General features: G+C 40.0%; 1 protein-coding gene across 2 annotated transcripts in view; it reads left to right on the top strand.

Moving 5' to 3' along the window:
• The window catches only part of SMARCA2 (SWI/SNF related, matrix associated, actin dependent regulator of chromatin, subfamily a, member 2), a 190,649-nt gene that overhangs the window by 67,562 nt on the left and 104,007 nt on the right, over positions 1-19,080 (top strand). For both annotated transcript variants that reach the window (XM_019554883.1, XM_019554884.1), the window contains exons 11-20: positions 7,325-7,378; positions 8,503-8,633; positions 8,819-8,879; positions 10,262-10,362; positions 10,512-10,659; positions 12,695-12,858; positions 15,073-15,139; positions 15,694-15,804; positions 17,783-18,025; positions 18,315-18,428. In XM_019554883.1, coding sequence (XP_019410428.1) covers positions 7,325-7,378; positions 8,503-8,633; positions 8,819-8,879; positions 10,262-10,362; positions 10,512-10,659; positions 12,695-12,858; positions 15,073-15,139; positions 15,694-15,804; positions 17,783-18,025; positions 18,315-18,428 — 1,194 coding nt within the window. The remainder of the gene's footprint in view (positions 1-7,324; positions 7,379-8,502; positions 8,634-8,818; positions 8,880-10,261; positions 10,363-10,511; positions 10,660-12,694; positions 12,859-15,072; positions 15,140-15,693; positions 15,805-17,782; positions 18,026-18,314; positions 18,429-19,080) is intronic.

Below are 19,080 nucleotides of genomic sequence, written 5' to 3'. Positions count from 1 at the left end.
TCAAGAGAAGGTTGGATGTGTATCTAGCTGGGGTAATGTAGGCCCAGCACTCTTTCCTGCTTATGCAGGGGGTCGGACTCGATGATCCATTGAGGTCCCTTCCGACCCTAGCATCTATGAATCTATGAATCTATGAAACACCCTAAGTACAGCAGTAAATACAGTAAAAGCCCTCTTTTCCAGCATGAGTGTGGAATGGGGGATGCTGGTAATCTAAAAATGCTGGTGACATAGAATCATAGAAAATCAGAGTTGCAAACGACCTCAGGAGGTCATCTAGTCCAACCCCCACATGTGGGTTTTACCTCTAATGCCCTAAGTTATCACTATGTAGGAAATTCAAGCTGTCCTCTGCTATTTGGCTCTTGTTGCCCAGATCTGTGCTGCTGTCCAACCACTGTTCTGCTTCTCTTTATTGACTTCAATACTGCTATGACGGCAATGGGTGTTATGTTGCAGTTCTCAACAACGAAGACTGTAAAATGGGTCTCCTGGAAAGCTAGGGGACTTGAAACCTCCAGTGTGGAGTAAAAACAGGAACTCCCCTGGAAGACCCATCAGTAAGGGTGGTAGTGAAAGGATCACCAAGAATTCTTTTTTTTTTTAATATATAGCTAAGATGCTGCATGCTTAAGGGACATCCATGCCCCTGCACGTGAGCTTTGAAGCACTGCATGCTAGCACTGCAGCTTTTCAAAGAGGTATTTAAAAAAGAAAAACCTTTCAGTCTGAGGCACAGGGGTTTCTGGCCAGATGCGGAGTGGGGGGGAGGGGAATGACGGCCACATGGTGGGGTTGGGAGGGGTGGCAGCAACCATATACAGCATGGCGGCAGTGCAAGGTGGTGAATGGCAGTGGTGGCTGCCGCATGTGAGCTTTCCCCCCCTACCTTGCGTTCATCCGGCCAACTGGAAATTCCAGTTAATAGAAATGCCAGTTAGTAAAATGCTGGATAACAGGGCTTTAACTGTACCCAGAAATAATAAATGGGCACCGTTAAGAATGACTGACTTCAAAAGTTCCCCCTTTTTTCCTATGCCCATCTGAAAGTCAGCTGCATCTTTTAAGAATACAGTTCTAACACAAAGGGCCCACAGCCTGCAAAATAAGGAGGTAGTTTCTTAAAAATCAGATGTTGGAGTATTTGTCCAAATTATCAGGAAAAGTAGTGTTTGATTTAACACACCTAGTTCTCCTTAAAGATAGCACACCTATGTTTTGTGTAACCGCATAATCATTAGCTAAATCTTCTTTGGTATTTCTGTTGACACTCCCTTGCATCATTTGTCTGTGCATGGAACTATTCTAGTACCCTTCTTAGAATATATCCATGCTAGAAATTAGAGAGTCTCCTAATGATGTCAATACTAACATGAGTTCTTAATATTGAAAAGTAGTGTAAAAGGAGGCCATAATACCTGGTGCTATGTATTCTGCCCAGCCTATTAGGGAAAGAAAAAATGTTGGTATAAGCCTAAGCTTATCATCTGCAGCCTCTGAGGCTGCTGAGCTATGCCATCAAGCAATTTTAGTTCATCTGTCAGGGAGATATTAGCAAAAACAAATATGCCTAGTGTGTACTATGATTTATACTGATATGAATTAATTTGTTGCTTAACTGTGAACTTTAGTCACCCAGTAAGTTGTTATTGTAGCTTTCTTTCTCAGTCATAAGCATTGGACCTCTGCTCTTCTGTTACCTAATCCATGTAAAATACAGCTTAATCTATTTAAAAATATAATTATGTGTTCTGGCCTTACATAGGAGCAGATGAGAGAGTCCTTAAGATTTGCTGCTAAGGGTGAGCACTGATGAAGTGGATGGTGCAGAAGTACCTCTCTTCTGGCTAGCGTCACTCTGTATAATTAGGAAATGAATTCTATTTACCCAAGAGACCAAACTAGTTATAAAGAAAGCATTTTTGCTGTTAGGTAAATAGGGCTTGGGGTTTTTTTTCTGGTTACAATTCTGCGCTTGGTGGAAACAACTCCTTTTGAATTGCTTTAGTCTTTTGTACAATTGCATAACTGGGCCATTCATTTTCAGTGGAGATCTCTCTTGCACAAGCCTGAGATTTTTGCTACCTCATGAGAGGAAGTATAAGGACTGTGGCTAATCTACTGTACAAGAGATCAGAGAAACAGAAAAATAGGGCTAGAAAGGCTCTTCAGAGGTCATCTAGTCCCACCCTGCTTAAGGCTAAACCATCCCAAACAATTATTTGTCTGATATGCACTTACACTTCCAGTCATGTAGATTCCACTATCTTACTGGAATCAGTAGAAGTTCCTATGTATAGCATCTATGATTCAAGACTTATTTGAGGTTTCTCACATGCTTCATGAACAAATTTAGTATAGAGAGCATTCAAAATATGTCTTCGGTACTTAGCATACAAGAATCAGACACATAGCTCTTCGTTTGTTTGTGGAAACAATAGCAGATGGAATTAAGAGTAGTAGAATGAGGTATCTCTTTCTGGAATCACACCTATACATGTGCTTGATGCCTGCTCCAATGCGTTCTAATTAGAACACGTCCGAGCAGACTCAATTAATGATGTCTGCTGGAATGTTCTAATTAGAACACTCTAGCACCCTCGGCGTCATGTGTATTCAGCATCCCCATGTTTCAGAATGGTGGCAGGGATGCTTTAACTAAAACTTGTTGTAAGAAGCGCCCCACCAGCATTTTGAAGTGTGGGATACTGAATGCACAAGGCACTGCAGGGGTTTTAATTAGATTGGCTCCCAAGAAAATGGCTTCCTCCCTACCCCCACCCTGGAACAGATGTAAAGATGCCCATAAATGGGTCATTCCGTTAAGTTTTTTGATGTCTAAGAGTGTCTGAGAAGTACCTCTTTATAATTTATCCATATTGCTTACCATCAAGGATGGACACGGTTCTCAAACATGGCTCCTAATCCTCCTTTATGCACTCTAAGTCTCAGTCATAAATAAAAAAGAAAAGTACTTCTATACAGTCATAGTCCCTGCATATCATTTTGTATCTTTGCCCTCCATAACTGAATAACCAATTTGGACTATTTTCTTTTAGAACTGTTGCTTAGTGGAGATATTGAGCAGAACCCTATTTCACTTTGTGCCAAAATGGCTATGTAACTGCTGTTTTTGGCACTTGTGGCTTGCAGTCTTACTAGTGTGTTTCCTCAATAGGCTGTGCTCTGTCTGGGCAGGTGCACCACTCCGTATGCACATACCTGAGCATAAATCCTGAAAATGTGGCCCAGCAAGGGGAAGGAAGAGGCTCTCCTGTGTTTCAGCATAGTTACTAGGGCACTTTCCCAAGAAACAGGAGACCCAGTTGTTGGTTTCTTCTCTCAGGCTTTGAATCTACATCTTTCCAACTTCCCAAGACCAGTGTGTTCAACACCAGGCTATAGTTTAAACATTTCCAGACTGTCTCTCTAGCCCTTCTCTCGAAGCTGAGCCACTACACTTTACATTTAGCAGTCACTGGATAAAATTGATGAGGCATAGTGGAGAAGATTCTGCACTATTGGAACCAAGAGTCCATCCTAGAACCCAGGGCCCATTCCCTTCCAGGTTATCATCCATTTCACTGAACCACACACCATCCAGCTTTTCCTCTTTCTCCTGGTCCTATGCATCTTTCTTGGCTGCTAAAGGGATCAGCTTTAAGTGGAGGACAGGAGAGTGGGACTGGATAAAGGTTTGCCCATTCTTGGTGGTTAGAGTACTGTGCTGGCAAGTCAGAGAGATGCAGGTTGAAACTCCTACTGGGTAATGGGGGTCTCCTGTTGCTTCCATAAGTGCCCTAATCCCTCTGGTACGGGGCTAGAACATGGGAAGCTTCTCTTACTAAAGCATCTAATATCCTTCAGTCATGAGTTTTTTGCAAAGTACAGTTTCATCACATATGGTGCTACATACCTTCCTGGCCAGAGTGTAGCCTATTGAGCCTGCTCAGTTGTAATATGGGCACTGGAGTAAGATTGCAAACTGTGCATAAATGCCGCAGATGGCAGTTATGTGGCTAGATAATGGCCATTTGGGTGTGTAAAATGAAGTATCCTGCCCTATACCTCTACAGCACCTGTTACTTAGGAGGAACCAATCATGTTGTTTTTGTGCCAGTTAGGAGAATTTTTTTGTTATATAGGCTGTAATTTATTGATCCTAGATGTGCTCATCTTAGTAATAGCTTGGCAGGTGGCAAGCTATAGTCACCATGAGCTAGCCTGTGCTAAAATGCTGATGATTTTTGTTCCCCATGCAGCCTGCCCACTTGTTTCATCTTCCTGTTATATTAGATTGAAAATTTTTGGATCAGGGATTCTCATTTTGTGGAGTACCCAGGGAGATTCCCACCTGGCTAGACTAGGAACTAGTGCAAAGGAGATGTTAAATAACCCAGTGATGGACAACTAAATTTCTTCCATTACTTTTATTTACTGCACTCTTTTTTCCCCCTCCTCCTTTCCTGGGCAATTTTAGTTGTAGTAATCTGTTAGTGTTAGGTTATGTATACTTGTTATTTTTAACGCTATATATGCTCTCACAACACTACAGAAAAGTGAGTGTACATGTGTTCAGGTTGTTTTAAATGATGCAAAGATGTTAGATCCGTCACAAAAATGGTGAAGCCAATAGCAAAAATGTGGCTGTATGAAAGTCTGCAGAAAACTGGTTATTGCTACCCCAGCAGCAGGTAGGGAAAAACCTGCTTAACCAGTTCAGTCTGAGGACTCAAGGTCAAATCTCTACCATCATGAACCAGTATGCCCTCCCCCTCTTCTCCTTTCTGGGCACAGTTCATATCTTCCCTGTCAACACAGATTCCCATTTCCCTGGAGGGCTGAACTGAGTGGCCTTCCAACAGCTGTTCATGTTGTTCTTGAATAACTTTCAGCTAATATTGAGCAACATGTAAGGTATGGGCCCCTCTTCACTGTTCTACAAGTGACCTCATCTTTAGCAAGGGAAGAATTAGGGAATTTCAAATAAGAAATCCCAAAATTTCCAGGTCAGCTGTTTGACAGCTCTTTGTATCTTATTCTGATACCATTCTGTGACTCTTCCCTCATGTCTCATTTAGCTTCCTTTTAACATGGTAACATATGCTGTACATTCTGTTTAGGAAGTGGAATTAAAATATTCCTCTCTGTAAGAGAGATGCATCATGCCTGATTCACTGTGAAGCACACTTAAAACCTACTCCTACTCTGTGTTCAGCAGATTCTTAGATTTCCAAGGAACAGAAAGTTGATTTTGAGTTCAAAGAAATTCTGCTAATCACCAAGCTGGTGTCATATGGGACAAATTCTGCTCTGACTTGCACCAGCAGTGGGCCTATATAACTCCACTTATTTTAATTTATAAAATAGATTATCTCTGGAAAATCTTCCTGCTAAATCCATCTGGTTGGTATGCTGATAAGAGAAAGGAGATGCAGAATCCCATTGTGAGGTGTCACAATTTTGTGCACACCTAGACTTCAGTTTCTTCTTCCTCCTTTCCGCAGACAAAAATAATGCCATGGTTTTACTGTGCTTCTCAATAATAAAGAAGTACAGTAAGAGGAGAATCTGCCTGTATTATTTAAGGTTTGGATTTTTATTGCTGTGTTTATCAGCAAGATTCTCTCAGTGCTTCCTCACTTTTATCAGTTAACATGTCAGTAAACTGCCATGAATTGAAAGTGGCAGTACAAACTTTCATAAGCTGTTGGAGAATTGTTTAAGAACCTAAATTGTCTTAATTAATTATGTTGAGGTGCATGGAAGGAGCAATACACAAGCAGCTTCAAGTATAGTTTAATGATTGTAACTCATTGGTTTATTATAAGGTAAGAGAAGTTAGTATGCTAAGCTTGGTGATAGCATTGTTAAGACTCAATATCAATGCACATTTAAAAACAACATATTTTGTAAATATCTAACAAGTTTTAGGAAGGTTAAGCACTTCAGGGGCTGTTTCAGCCATTCAAGGTGGAGGGTAGTCATGAAAAAATGAAACTGGTGTTTTGGGAGCATGAAGGTTATTTAAAAGAATTATTGGTGGAAGAAATTCTTCCAAACTGTAGACCTGAGCCATATACTCTGCTGCACGTATGTTGGAGTTCGCACCTTTTTGCTAATAGGTTCTGAGCTTGGCACTGCAAACAGAAGGATGTAAAACAAAAGAAAAATTAACACTGAGAAGCTTGACCAGAAGTAGAGATTTGAATTGAAATGGGTAAACATACCAGACAGAAGGACAGATAAACCTTCACTACATTTATTAAAGAAAGATAGCGTTTAAATACTCATTGCCCCACACACACACACATTACGTAAAATATGGTTCTAGTCCACAAAAAGTAATTGCTAAAATAACCTATTTTTACTTTTAAAAAATCTGTTCCCTTTATGTTTTCACAGGCAAACCTGCTTACTTTAGAAACAAAAGTAAAATTAGGTTCTTGTTAGCACTGCAGAGTCAACACTGTAACAGGAGGGGGAGCTGAATTCTGTTCTTTCTCACACATCAACAGAATTGTTAGCCAAGTTCCAACTGTAGAGGTATATTATACCCTCTGTTACTCTCATGCTACCCCAGTGTCTTAAACTGAGGTAACTAAGTGCCAGATGTAGCAAACAGAATAGTAGTGCAGAGGAAGAGAAGATTCTAGCTTAATTGTGGAAGTTAGTCTTCTATCTGTTAGCCCCTTAGAGATTTTTTATTTGTAAACTGAGTGTCTGTGATCTGGAATAATTGGCATTTAATGAAAAGAAACCCCCTAGTGCTCTTTCCAGTCACATTTCAAAGTAGAACTGAGTTATGTGCACATCCAAAAAGCTGGTTACATGAACAATATGTTCACAGCTTTTCCAGATTTAGGGCAGCTAAGAATAAAATATATGAAAACTACTGTTATTTTAAGTATGTTTCCATTGCATGTAGGAACCCCAGTTCCAGCACGGAAATCCATTGTGCTGGTTGGGTGCATCTACACATGCCCCTACGGCGCCTTCATTACTACGCCTTTTGGAAGTACTAAATCACGGCTCAGTAACAGCCCGTACTGAGCCATGTGCGCCGCGCAGTTATTTATAGCAACTACTACAGCAAAGTGGCATGCTATCCTTGGGGAGTGCATTGTATGGCGAAGTAGCTGCTGGTTATGTGTAGATGCACATGGATGCTGCGTCGTTGTAGCATCATGTGTAGACATGCCCATTGAGAACAAAATGTCTCCTGCTTTTGCCCTTCAGTTTCCATTGTTTGTTTTTTGAGTTTATAATTTCCTATACTCTTTTTAAATAGAGCCTAACATTATGTCTGTGTTTTTCATTATAGAAGGCAGAGGAGAATGCAGAAGGAATGGGATCTGGTCTTGGTCCTGATGGAGAGGTAAGAATGTGAAAAGCCTTTTTCTCAAAGGGCTAGGTTTTTCTGAAGAAATGGCATTATTTGTTGCTCATGATTTAAATAACAAGGAGGCAAATACCAGAAGCTTTACACAAAGCACAATGGAATTATTCACATGAGTAAGGGCTACTAGCGTGCGAGTTGTAGATATATCATGTTAACACACAATGTTGTGTTACTTCAGTTGTAATACTTTACAGTTTAAGAGCAAAAACACTTTATGCAACAGTGACTATATTGTCCCAAGCTTTAGTTCAAATCAGTATGAACTGATCATTTCTCCTTTATGTATAAAGAAAGGTTGAATGATTCTGCTTATTTTACCTCTGTCTTGTCTACATGTGGAAGTTGTGTAATTTAACTATACTGATATAGTTAAAGAATACAATAAAGTTCCAAGTGTATATTCATTTATATTGGTGAAATGTGTTTATATCAGAATAGCTTGTTCCTGTATGAAAAAGAGGTATAGATTATGGTGGTATAACAGACCTTTATAACTGTTTTGATAATATTAATAATAGCAAAAAATTCTTTCCTTGAATTAATTTAGTTTACACTGACACAAAATCTGTGTGCAGGCCAGGGCTTGGAAAAACAAGGAAGGTCATTCTGGTCTGTCTTAGATTTGTTGAAGTATTATTGATAGGTAAAAAGGGGTTTATTGTGAGCGCTTAACATAGTAATTGAAGGAAAGTAGATGACTTCATCTACTTAAAATGTTAAAGCCTCTCTATATTTAAACAGGACAAAAGCCCAATAAATATTTTTCTTGTAGGCCCCCATTAATTAAAGCAGCTTCTATGAAACAACTATAAATATATTTTGACCATCTCTCTGAGAGAGACCAGTAAATGTTTCTGCTTGATTGCCTTTTCACTCAGTTGCATTTAATACTGAGGTATGTGTTTGAATGTTACACACAGCAATATCATCACCTGGTTCTGGCTAGGTTGCCAAGTGAGAAATGGTTAAATATAATGTTTTTTGATTCTTCATTGATGTTTTGAACCTGAAATTTTGCAGTTGTTGCTAGCTGCGTTTATGGTCCTTGAAGATCATTGAAAGTCCAGCTAGTTTGAGCTATAATATTTTTTCACTTTCAGCCCATAGATGAGAGCAGTCAGATGAGTGACCTTCCAGTCAAAGTGACTCACACTGAAACTGGCAAAGTTCTTCTTGGACCAGAAGCACCAAAAGCAAGTCAGCTAGATGCTTGGTTAGAAATGAACCCTGGGTAAGTAGCTAAACAAAGAAACAGGCTTTCTTGTTTCTTGCATCTTTCACTTATTTTGGTATCTCTGACACCAGTCATTTCTCTCCTTGAATTTTATGTACTTGGCTCTTTATAAACTGAGTTGGAAAAAGAGAGATTAGTTTTGTTTCTTTCTAAACTCCTATTCCTTTATCTTCCCTGACAAGCTATGAAGTTGCTCCTAGGTCAGACAGTGAAGACGAAAGTGGGTCTGAATATGAGGAAGAGGTATGTGTACTTGTTTTCTATTCTCAAGCATTATTAGCCATGAAAATAAGCATTCTTTTCCTAATAATTAAAGAGAGAAAAAAATCACGTAAGTTTTAAAGAAAAGCAAGGGTTTAAAACAGTTGAAACAACTATAATACATGCAAGGAAAACTAGGTAAACACTTTTTCCAGTGTTGATAATCTATAGGAGAGGCAAATGTGTTCTCTTTTTTGATTATTAATATTCACTAACCATAACAAACAAGCTCCTATTTAATATGGCACTCAGTGAAAGGAAATGCAAAGTCTCTATGATGAATGAAGTTGATTGATATCTTTATGTTTTAGATCCATTTTATCTCTGTGTGTTTAGTTTGTATTTCTCTTCAGAGAGCAATACTTTTTTAATCCTTCTGTTATTAAAATGCTAGCAGCTGAGGAGAGAAGACAAATTTGCTGGTAGTAGTAATCAAGAGTTTGATTCAGTCATTTGCAAAACTGCATTAAAAGCATTTGATAGAATATGTGTACACAGATCTTGATATTTTACAGCTGCATATCAGCATTTGGGAATTTGTTGTTTTTCATGGTAATCTTTCAATGAAGACATTTGGCTGGGATGTTTCAGACAAGGAAAGGAAGTGGGGCTGATTAAAACAATAAGACCTGTGTGTGTGTTGATTTGTCTCTGTTGATCATCACATGCATAATCTAGGGAGAAGGGTGAGTCCACTGAGATGTTGCTTAGTGCTAGTATAGTGATGGTAGCTGGTGTACATTTATATCTGAAAATAATCTTCAACACAAAGAAATGCTTGTTTTGTAAAAAAAAAAAAAGTATTGTAAGTATTTTTGGTTAGTTCTCAAGATAGTAAGCTATGATGATTCAGTAATAAGTTTCTAGTCTATTCAGAATGTTAATTACAGGGACATTGATGTAGCAAGAATCAGGAAGTAGTGGCAGAGTCCTAAGTTTAATATTACAAGCTGCTAGCATTGTGCTGATTTAAAACAATGCCAAGGCAATCTAAAGCCTTTGCAAATAGAATTGAACTGTGCAAGTTTCAAAATAGTAAATATTTTAAAACCGATCAAAAAATGTTTTCTGTAATCTTGCAGAAGTGTATACGCCTGCATAATGTAATGTATTAGTAGCAGGAGAAGGAGAGATGGGGAAAACTGAGAATAAAGGAGGAAAGTGAGTTGCCCAAGGTCACCCAGCATTTGAGTGGCAAAACGAAATAGATACTATTCTATTTATGTTGTCTTTGTCGGATTCCTTTTGCTGTAAAGCAGTATGAAAGCTGTAGAGAAATACCAAAGTGTAGTTTTGCCAAAGTTGTTACTGAGAAACATATTTTTCTTTCCTATTGATCTGTCTCTTTTCCATCTTTTCTTTAGGATGATGAAGAGGAGTCGAGTAGATTAGAAACAGATGAGAAGAGACTTCTAGATCCTAACAGTGAAGAAGTTTCTGAGAAGGATGCTAAACAGATCATTGAGTAAGTGTACTTTAGGAAGTTGCCATACATGGAATGGAGTTTATTTTACCTTTAGTTGAAGAATACTTGCATAAATAGTGAGAGTTCACTGAAAAAAATTGTATAGGGAGAATTTAGCATAATATATGTCATCTGTACCTACCTTCCAGGACAGCCAAACAAGATGTGGATGATGAATACAGTATGCAATATAGTGCTAGAGGATCTCAATCCTACTACACAGTCGCTCATGCAATCACAGAAAGGGTGGAGAAGCAGTCTTCCCTTCTTATTAATGGCACACTAAAACATTACCAGGTAAGAAGTCTCACTGGAGTTTCTTTCTGTTGTTGCAATTTTTTTTCCTTGTAAGGCAGTGTTGCTGGTGGTCCTAATGCAGCACCTGGGGCGGGCACAGTGGGGACCTATCTAGCTGTTTAGAGGTGATTGTAGGGGGCAGCCGAGCCCTAATTTAGCCGTGTTGGGGAAGGGGGCTTGGCTTGCCCCAACCTGGCCCCATGGGTGTGTGGGGGCGGGTGGGCAGGGTAGCCCTGTTTCAGCCTCAATCCGGCTATGCGGGGGGGGAGGTGGTGTGGCTTGACTCTGTGCCCTGCACAGGATTTGGAAATTTGGCAAATTTGGAAAATTGGGGAAAGGTGGCAGCATTAACTGCCACTCCTCCCCCACTACCAACTTTACCAATGCATGGGGAGGCCCGTGGACCAGGTGCTATGCTTCCATGGGTTGGATTTGGCCCATGGCTGGAGATTGAGCACCCTGGTTGTAAGGTATAAACATTTCTCAGCTGTAAGAACCTCCTTCCTCTTTCTATAATCAACTGTCTTGTTCAGTATGCACTTCCTGTCCCTTTCAGCAAATGAAACCGAGGTCTACAGGTATACACAATAACCTGTAGGTCTGTTTAGGTTTACTGGATTGGGTAGGGCCCTGTGTATAAAGTAGTATGTGATCACATTACTTAAGGTAGTATTGAAATAAATATGTGCAACAGGCCAAATCTAGGTTGGCTGTACATTCTTAATTCTTATACATCCTAAACGTTCTTCTGTTGCAAGGCAAGTATTTTCTTAATATAGTTTTCTTGGATGTAGTTACTACTTCTGAGACATCAATAGAACTGAAAGAAGTATTTAGCCATGTTTGTTTGATGTCAGACAGAAGGATGGGCAGGATGGCACCTTAGAGACCAACTAGTTCGGAGGGCCATAGTCTTTCACTGGCGACAACTTCTATTAGATGCTATTGCCTATGAAAGGTTCAGCTTCTCTGAACCAGTTGATCTCTAAGATAACACCCTTAGAGATGCCTTTTTCCATGATAGCACAGACCTTGATTGCTTGAGCTAATAGAATTGCTGATAGCTGTAGATTCTTTATTTGGATAAGCCACTAGTGAAAGGTGAGGCAAATGAGGTTCACAGCTCTTTGTTGGTAGCAGGGCAGAAAAGAATAGAAGTAAGAATAGAGTAAAAGTGGGAATCCTGGGTTCAGTTTCAGATTCTTGAGTGAGTGTGGTCTAGTAGGCAGAGCCTTCCACTTGTGCACTGACTGTCCCACTCTACTAACATCTTCTCCTCACCCGAAAATCTTTGTCTCTGCATTTCAGTCAGGCTTCTTCCTCTTTGTTGTGTGGACCCCAACAGAAGGCAGTGATGACATAGGAAATATCTGCTCCCTATTCTCCATTTTGTGTCTTATAGATAGGCTAAGTTTGGATGTACTGTCATGGGGATAATAGAAGGTCCTGCTACCAGAGTGACTTTCCCTAGAGCCAGATTTCAGGTTCTTGCTCCAAAGTATGGAGACACTAGAACTTTACAGTGAAACAGTTGTAAGGATTTTTTTTAATGTTGACCACCACAGTGATTTCCTGTAATCTAATTCGTGAAAACAGCTGAACTGTTTTAGTCAAAAAAATTCAAAAAAATTATTACCCTGAGGCAGGCATCTGGCTTGAGAGATTTTAAATGTGGGTCTTGTAATGAAAAGCGTTAAGAAGCTATAAATACAGGTACTGCCACTGACTCTACCTATGGTATAAAATATAGCAGTTTGAAGCTTAGTCCACACTGGGCTTGAAATGTTTTTAAACTGATATTATGGGATATTATTTGTTTCATTCTTTCATTTACATGCTGGTGGCTCCCAGCACATCCGTTTGTTGAAGGAAACCTAGTATCAAAGCAGTAAGGGAAATGGAAGCCTCACTTTTGTAATATTGGTATTAATTACTGGACTCAATGATCTCCCGAGGTCCCTTCCAGCCCTGATGTCTATGTCTATGAATTACCTGGCAGATTTCAGATAATTGAAGCTGTTATTCTTCATTTCAGCTCCAGGGCCTGGAGTGGATGGTTTCACTCTACAATAACAATTTGAATGGAATTTTAGCTGATGAAATGGGACTAGGAAAGACCATACAGACTATTGCACTCATCACTTATCTGATGGAGCACAAAAGACTCAATGGCCCCTATCTTATCATTGTTCCCCTTTCGTAAGTAAACTCTTTCCACTGTTATCATCCTATGCTTTGCAGATTGGTTTATTAGCAGTACATACTTGTTTTTCAGTTAATGGTGAGATGAAACACACAGTGGGATTACACAGAGCTGGTATTCTGAAAGTAGCCTTTGATTATTTTTTTCCTGAATGATTGGCTGGCATTGGAAGGATGTCCAGATGGCTGATAAAAGCACTTGATGCCATTAGTTTCACTGTACACTCAGCAGGCAATCTGTATAGTATCTCTTACTCATTGTCATTTATTCCTAACATGATCCTCAGGAGAGGGAATGTACCTTTCTTCTCTATTATATTACATGCTTGCAGTGTTCCTGTTCAACTTTAAAAGTGCTACTTACAGCCTTTTATTTGAGGTTTAAAAGACACCCCACCACATTTTAGGTGATTGTACATTTAACACCACTGGGTTTTCTTCTAAGTGTAAGTAGCTGTCTAGATGTGGACATGTTTCTGATTTACATCCACTGGTCACCAACCTGTGCTTGTCTTTTCTCCCATTTTCCAGGAGCCATATGATATCCGTGTATTTACATTTTTTTCCTAAACTTTGGTCTTTGCACAATTGATATTTAATTCATGGGGTTTTGGTTTTTTAAATACTTTGTTTAGATGGGCATAAAGCTATTCTAGGTTTTTGTCCCAAATGACACTTAAATTGCAGGTGTGAGGAATGCCCTTGACAGTCTAGAGTCCATCCACTATTTGGTTTGTTTCTTAATTGTTGAAAGAAGAACTGAGACTGAGGCATTTTATCAGTTCCTTTAGCCATTCTTTAAGACCATTTATTGTATAATGCTGCTTAAATAGTATAGTACAGAAATGCAGGTAGATTAATGATTGATTCAACAATGGGGCTGGTATTTATGAAGTATCATTAAAACAACACGGGTACTTTTAACTTTGGACTGTATGGGGCTCTGTCTGAGTAGTTCTAATTCTCACCTGTTTGAATTAAACATCAAAAGATGACTTGAGTCTTTTCTATGCATATCCCTTTCTCCCCTCTCTTGTCTACTAGATCATAGGATTGTAGGGCACCTATACATATGCTGGATGTCTGTTTCGATGTGTGATAATTAGCACACTTCAGAGCAGACTCAATTAATTGCTGATTAGCATGCTCCAGCAGCCTCTGCATCATGTATATTCAGCGTCCCATGCTTAAAAATGGTGGTGGTGGGCCTTTAACTAAAGCTTGTTGAATGAGCCTTCATTAAAACACTCCCACTGCTATTTTGAACTGTGGGACACTAAATAGGCATGGCACTCCAGGCATTTTAGAGTGGCTCCCCTTCAACACACACAAGCCCGGCGCATGTGTAAAGATGCCCAGAGGGCTGGAAGGGACTTCACGATGTCATTCAGCCCCATGTTCAAGGCAGGATCATGCCTGACTAAACCATTCCAGCCAAGTGTCCGTCCAACCTACATTAACATGCACCAAAACCTAAGCATGTGCTTATGTACTTTCATCCATGGGCTAGATGTGGCCTGCCAGCTGATTTGTATCTGGTCCACAGGCAGCCAACCACCAGCTCCTGGGATCTAGCCCATGGATAGCTGGCAGCTCCAGCTGCCATGTTGTGCTAGTGGGAATGTGGGACTGTTTTCTGTTATGCTGGGTGGGTGGGCAGGACTGCTTCCTCCCAGCGCTGATGTGGCAGTGTCAGCTGTGGACCCAGGGGGATGCCCCGATCCCCACTTGGAACCTGCCAGGCACATTGCACAGCTGATGCTGGCACTCATCTGGAGCTGCTTCCACCACACTGCACTGAGGGGGTGGTATAAGCTGCAGACAGGGCTGGCAGGTTCTGGGATGGGGATGGGAATCTGGGCACACTATGGTTCTGGGCAGGGAGTGGTGGGGACAAAGGGAGGGAGGGATAGAGAGAGACAGAGAAGGAGTATGCTACAGCTCCAAGGAGGTGGGGAAAGAGAGAACAAGGATCAGGGTGTGTTAGAGAGAGAGAGAGGATCAGGGCATGCTATAGCTCTGGGGAGAGGGAGGATGGGAGTCAGTGTGTGCTACAGCTCTGGGGAGAGAAGGAGAGAGCAAGAGGACACCAAAATTTATTAAGTGGTCCCCCAGTCAAAAGAATTGCCCACCCCTGTGATAAAGTTTATAAATATCTTAAATTTAAATATATAACAGTTATATTTTTTGTTATTGTTATTTCTTATCTAGGACATTATCCAACTGGACATATGAATTTGACAAATGGGCTCCTTCTGTGGTTAAAATTTCTTACAAGGTTTGTTTCTCCTTTTATATATATATATATACATTTTTTATATAAAAAAAATGGAAAAGTAAAAAATACAGAATACAGCCCCTCTTTCCTCATTCCCTGTGCTCATCTGTAAGCTGTTTAGTTGTAAAGTTTTGTCATGTACATCATGTACTAAACAGTGAGAGTTAATCATCCCAAGAAGATTACTGTAATAAACCATAATTACTTTCAGATAGTGAAATGCAGAAGAAAATTGTTAATTATCATATTGCAAGATTTCTGATGAGAGTAATACAAATGATAAATACTGCATATTTTGTATAATGCTGAATACTTTGCTGACAAGCTATTGCAGTTTGAATTGTTCATATAAAGGCAAGCAGTTATTAGGGAGACTACTGCATGCTTCTACTTCTGGGTATACTGAATTTTACCCTTTTGAAGGGCTCTGGAATAAATTAATATACTGCTGTACAATTTTTTCATTATGGCCTGCTCTTACTCCGGGAACTAGAGATAGTAAGTAGAAACAAACTGTGTAACATGTTTTTCATGTTTTACGCTCTATATTTCAGGGTACACCTGCTATGCGTCGCTCACTTGTTCCTCAGCTTCGAAGTGGAAAATTTAATGTCCTTTTAACTACTTACGAGTATATAATAAAAGACAAACACATTCTTGCTAAGGTAATGAGACTCCTACCATGTCTTAACTGTAAATTTTCTGCGTATTATTGAAACTGTGTATACTGTTAAGCTCCTGTTATATTGTTTGGGATTATTTGTTTGCGGTGAGAGTTGTTGCTTGTAAAACAGATTCTTGAGATGATCTTTTCACATGCTTTTTACTCCCTATTTATAGTTGCATTTCCTCAGTGATCCACTTTTCCCTGAAAGAATCAAGGTTTTCCTGGCTGTGGCTAAGACAATAATTTGCTGCTCTGAGCTCATCAGTACCACGGATATATCTATCTGTACATATGTCCCTGGAAAAGTGTGATTTTTCTCCACACTGCCTAATGCTCTTTTTCCTGATCCTCACTCACGATTCCTGTCTTTATAGTTACATGTTTCTCAGCAGAAGTGGGCCACTATTACAAAATCATCAGTTGTATAGTATTTTCTATTCTTATGTGGCTAGTGAGTCACTTACGCCTTGAAAGATCACTTTTCACCACCTATATGTGATCCAGATCACTTTTCATCATCTAAAGATGTCCCAGAGGTAATGGATCCATTTAAAAATGTACTGCTAATGTGACTGTACTTTATATACACACAAACCAGACCAGCAAGGTGCACATCTGACTTAGGGAGAAGCTTGGTGACTTATTGCCATTCAGTAGCATAACTAGAGATTATGCAGCTGGGACATGATCCCCAGATGTAGAGTTAAAGGGGGTTTCAGCAACAGCAGTTGGGGCAGTACTTGTGGTGGGGGTGGTTAGTGTCAGTTCAAGGCTTTTGGCATGGGGAACAGGGGTAGGAGTCCCATGGAAGACAATATTGGTGTGGGAAGAGGTGCTGCTGAATTCTGTGTTGTGACATAGTGGTGGCAACAGGGTTCGGCAGCACTGGGCAGTGGCTTCTGAGAGGGTTGCTATATTAATCCTCTGCTGCTTGCTGTGTCGAAACCTCTCCCCATGGCAGTGGTATCTCCAGCAAGGTGGAGAGGGGAACCTGAGGCTATTGAGGGGACCAGGACTACTAGGGTTTGTGCCTAGGGTGAAGATCTTACCAGTTAAACCCCTGTTGCCCTTTTGCCATCCTTCATACTTCCTTTTTGCCCTCTTGTCCATGTTTAAGACTCTCATTTTGTCTGTGGTTTACACTTTCTTTGTAACAAAGAGTGCCTTTGCTTGTTTGAGAGAACTTTTTGCACATTCTTAAACATTTGGAAATAATTCACCAAACAATTTGCTTTGAGTCTGAAACATTGTTTCTTCCTCATCCCAGTTTTTCACCCACCCAGCCTGCCCCTTGCCTTTGTCTCTTAGCAGCTAAAAAGTCTGGGTAGCCATGTTCCATTATTTGTTCTGATTCTGCATTAAAATTTCAACCTAGGAGTCAGCATTTTAGGGAGTTACATCAAGTTCTGGCCTTTTAAGAAGATGCAGTGCTTGAGATCCCCCTGCTTACATGGCTCAGCTTTATACCTAATTTTTAAGTTAGAAGGAATGGTTTGACTGAATTTGTGGTACTGTTGCTATCTTTTAAGAACCGAACAGTAGTCTGTCTGAAAATGCATTTGCTTTTTTTCTAAGTCTTTTTTTATTTTTGACAGTTTCATTAGACTCTTGACTCTTCTTTTTCCTTAATAATCCCTACTTTATAGCTCTCCTAAACAAACCACATCAGGAAAGACCCCAGTGAGAGGAAGGAGTTATTCACAGGTGCAAGCTCCATTACAGCTGTAGCCTAGCCAGCATTTGTTACTCCTTTTCTGATCTACAGGATTACCGGTGTCAGGATAACACCAGATTGGACTCTTCCATCCACCCCTAATAAGTCTTCAAGCCAGTATGCACAATACCTGATTATTTTAGCCACTCTTGATGGAAGGTGGTGGAGGAACTTGGCTCCCCCCCCTGTGCCTAACTTCCATGTTAAAGCTTGGCTTTCCCCTAAGTTTATTAATTATATCAGACTTTTGCATCTGTTGCAGATTCGATGGAAATATATGATAGTAGATGAAGGACACCGGATGAAGAACCATCATTGCAAGTTGACTCAGGTCTTGAACACTCACTATGTGGCCCCCAGGCGGATTCTGTTGACTGGGACTCCACTGCAAAACAAATTGCCTGAACTTTGGGCTCTCCTCAATTTCCTCCTTCCCACCATTTTCAAGAGCTGCAGCACCTTTGAGCAGTGGTTCAATGCTCCATTTGCCATGACTGGAGAAAGGGTACTTAAAACTAAAGATAGAAACAAAACTGAACCCATTTTGTAGATATCCTGTCTGAACTTTCCCTAGCACTCACAGAATTATTATATTGTAATAGCCACCTTAGTTACAGCTTTAAAATTATACATTTAAATCTTGCATGGTCCTATTTAGTAATAAAATACCAGAGAATAGTATGCAGTGACCATTGTATGTACATTTGTAACAAAAGATGATCTTTCACCGGTCATAAATGCAGTATTCAGCACATTGACTTATCTTATAGTGACTTATAATTATATTTTTTCAGGTGGACTTAAATGAAGAAGAAACTATTCTGATCATCCGGCGTCTGCACAAAGTGCTACGACCTTTCTTGCTGAGAAGACTGAAGAAAGAGGTTGAATCTCAATTGCCAGAAAAGGTTTGTGATGGGAGGGGTTTCATAAATAAACCTTTACTCAATTTCTGGATTTTTTACTGCTTTTTTTGTAATACCATACAGTGAAGCTGTTCAGATTATCTTAAAGAGGACAGCCAAATATTCCTGAGTGTTCAGTCCTTGGTTTTTGGCAGCCTGACAGTTTTTGGTAAAACTACCGATACTGAAGTTTAGGATCAGAATTATAGTTCAGCTTGCAGCTACTCATGTCCATTGAAACTGGTTTATATAATTGGTGTACTGGTTTACCAAGTGTCTCTTTCCAAACTACTTCTGCTTAGGACATAAATCAGGCCAATTTTACTCTGGTTACTGAAGGCCACATTGTGCTACCCTTTTTACACACAATGCTGCACGTCTACACATACTTATTAATCAGAATCATAGAAAATAAGGTTTGAAAGGACCTCAGGAGGTCATCTAGTCCACCCTCTGCTCAAAGCAGGACTATCCCCAGGTAGATGTTTCCACCCAGGGCTTTGTCGAGCTGGACTTGAAAAATCTCTAAGGATGGAGATTCCATCATCTCTCTGGGTAACTCGTTCCTGTGCTTCATCACCTTCCTAGTGAGAGAGTTTTTTTCCTAATATCCAAGCTAAACTTCCCTTGCTGCAACTTGAGACCCTTGCTCCTT

This window comes from Crocodylus porosus, unplaced genomic scaffold (assembly GCF_001723895.1).
Source record: "Crocodylus porosus isolate Cpor-Errol unplaced genomic scaffold, CroPor_comp1, whole genome shotgun sequence".
Taxonomy (NCBI): domain Eukaryota; kingdom Metazoa; phylum Chordata; order Crocodylia; family Crocodylidae; genus Crocodylus; species Crocodylus porosus.
Note: the sequence above shows the minus strand (reverse complement) of the source record. Positions and strands in the feature narration are given on the sequence as shown.